The sequence below is a fragment of the Micromesistius poutassou genome (genome assembly GCF_964030765.1).
Source record: "Micromesistius poutassou genome assembly, chromosome: 2".
Lineage (NCBI taxonomy): Eukaryota > Metazoa > Chordata > Actinopteri > Gadiformes > Gadidae > Micromesistius > Micromesistius poutassou.
In genome coordinates this window covers 178,724-181,601 of record NC_140272.1, presented here as the reverse complement: position 1 = coordinate 181,601, position 2,878 = coordinate 178,724, and the positions used below count along the sequence as shown (strand labels likewise).

General features: G+C 54.8%; 1 protein-coding gene across 1 annotated transcript in view; it reads left to right on the top strand.

Moving 5' to 3' along the window:
• The window catches only part of LOC311339038 (fibrinogen-like protein 1), a gene marked incomplete at both ends in the record, with an annotated part of 6,568 nt that overhangs the window by 2,016 nt on the left and 1,674 nt on the right, over window positions 1-2,878 (top strand). Inside the window, one exon of the mRNA XM_084464398.1 lies at window positions 989-1,101. Within this exon, the coding sequence (XP_084320524.1) occupies window positions 989-1,101 (113 nt within the window). The remainder of the gene's footprint in view (window positions 1-988; window positions 1,102-2,878) is intronic.

The following is a 2,878-nucleotide window of genomic DNA, read 5'->3' as shown; positions in this document are numbered from 1 at the left end:
CACACACGCACACACACACACACACGCACACATTACAGACACATACACACACACACACACACACAACGCACACACACACACACGCACACACACACACACACGCACACACACACACACACGCACACACACACACACACACACACACACACACACACTGACCAGCGCTGTATGGAGTGTGTGTATTAAGGACCAGTGTTGTGTGTTGTGTGTGTATTAAGGACCAGTGTTGTGTGTTGTGTGTGTATTAAGGACCAGTGTTGTGTGTTGTGTGTGTATTAAGGACCAGTGTTGTGTGTTGTGTGTGTATTTAAGGACCAGTGTTGTGTGTTGTGTGTGTATTAAGGACCAGTGTTGTGTGTTGTGTGTGTATTAAGGACCAGTGTTGTGTGTTGTGTGTGTATTAAGACCAGTGTTGTGTGTTGTGTGTGTATTAAGGACCAGTGTTGTGTGTTGTGTGTGTATTAAGGACCAGTGTTGTGTGTTGTGTGTGTATTAAGGACCAGTGTTGTGTGTTGTGTGTGTATTAAGGACCAGTGTTGTGTGTTGTGTGTGTATTAAGGACCAGTGTTGTGTGTTGTGTGTGTATTAAGGACCAGTGTTGTGTGTTGTGTGTGTATTAAGGACCAGTGTTGTGTGTTGTGTGTGTATTAAGGACCAGTGTTGTGTGTTGTGTGTGTATTAAGGACCAGTGTTGTGTGTTGTGTGTGTATTAAGGACCAGTGTTGTGTGTTGTGTGTGTATTAAGGACCAGTGTTGTGTGTTGTGTGTGTATTAAGGACCAGTGTTGTGTGTTGTGTGTGTATTAAGGACCAGTGTTGTGTGTTGTGTGTGTATTAAGGACCAGTGTTGTGTGTTGTGTGTGTATTAAGGACCAGTGTTGTGTGTTGTGTGTGTATTAAGGACCAGTGTTGTGTGTTGTGTGTGTATCAAGGACCAGTGTTGTGTGTTGTGTGTGTATTAAGGACCAGTGTTGTGTGTTGTGTTCCAGTCCCCCCGCTGGCCCGGCTCCACCCTCAGGACTGCGCTGAGATCTACCGACGGGGGATCGTGGAGAACGGTTTCTACACCATCCAGCCCGCCCTGCAGCGGCCCGCTCTGGAGGCACGTCTCCTCCACCTCCTCCACCCTCCTCCACCCTCCTCCATGTCTCCTCCACCTCCTCCACCCTCCTCCACCTCCTCCACCCTCCTCCATGTCTCCTCCACCTCCTCCACCCTCCTCCACCTCCTCCACCCTCCTCCATGTCTCCTCCACCCTCCTCCATGTCTCCTCCACCCTCCTCCACCCTCCTCCACCCTGCATGCTGCTGACAGGGGGGGGGGGGTGTGATTGGCTGACCGCTGACCTCTCTCTGCTCCTATAGGCTGAGCGCTGACCTCTCTCTGCTCCTATAGGCTGAGTGCTGACAGGGGGGGGGTGTGATTGGCTGAGCGCTGACCTCTCTCTGCTCCTATAGGCTGAGTGCTGACAGGCGGGGGTGTGATTGGCTGAGCGCTGACCGCTCTCTGCTCCTATAGGCTGACAGGGGGGGGGGTGTGATTGGCTGAGCGCTGACCTCTCTCTGCTCCTATAGGCTGAGCGCTGACCTCTCTCTGCTCCTATAGGCTGAGCGCTGACCTCTCTCTGCTCCTATAGGCTGAGCGCTGACCTCTCTCTGCTCCTATAGGCTGAGTGCTGACCTCTCTCTGCTCCTATAGGCTGAGTGCTGACCTCTCTCTGCTCCTATAGGCTGAGCGCTGACCGCTCTCTGCTCCTATAGGCTGAGCGCTGACCTCTCTCTGCTCCTATAGGCTGAGTGCTGACCTCTCTCTGCTCCTATAGGCTGAGCGCTGACCGCTCTCTGCTCCTATAGGCTGAGCGCTGACCTCTCTCTGCTCCTATAGGCTGAGTGCTGACGGGGGGGGGTGTGATTGGCTGAGCGCTGACCGCTCTCTGCTCCTATAGGCTGAGCGCTGACCTCTCTCTGCTCCTATAGGCTGAGCGCTGACCTCTCTCTGCTCCTATAGGCTGAGTGCTGACAGGGGGGGGTGTGATTGGCTGAGCGCTGACCTCTCTCTGCTCCTATAGGCTGAGCGCTGACCTCTCTCTGCTCCTATAGGCTGAGCGCTGACCTCTCTCTGCTCCTATAGGCTGAGCGCTGACCTCTCTCTGCTCCTATAGGCTGAGCGCTGACCTCTCTCTGCTCCTATAGGCTGAGTGCTGACCTCTCTCTGCTCCTATAGGCTGAGCGCTGACCGCTCTCTGCTCCTATAGGCTGAGCGCTGACCTCTCTCTGCTCCTATAGGCTGAGTGCTGACGGGGGGGGGTGTGATTGGCTGAGCGCTGACCGCTCTCTGCTCCTATAGGCTGAGCGCTGACCTCTCTCTGCTCCTATAGGCTGAGCGCTGACCTCTCTCTGCTCCTATAGGCTGAGTGCTGACAGGGGGGGGTGTGATTGGCTGAGCGCTGACCTCTCTCTGCTCCTATAGGCTGAGCGCTGACCTCTCTCTGCTCCTATAGGCTGAGCGCTGACCTCTCTCTGCTCCTATAGGCTGAGCGCTGACCTCTCTCTGCTCCTATAGGCTGAGCGCTGACCTCTCTCTGCTCCTATAGGCTGAGCGCTGACCTCTCTCTGCTCCTATAGGCTGAGCGCTGACCTCTCTCTGCTCCTATAGGCTGAGCGCTGACCTCTCTCTGCTCCTATAGGCTGAGCGCTGACCTCTCTCTGCTCCTATAGGCTGAGCGCTGACCTCTCTCTGCTCCTATAGGCTGAGCGCTGACCTCTCTCTGCTCCTATAGGCTGAGTGCTGACCTCTCTCTGCTCCTATAGGCTGAGCGCTGACCGCTCTCTGCTCCTATAGGCTGAGCGCTGACCTCTCTCTGCTCCTATAGGCTGAGT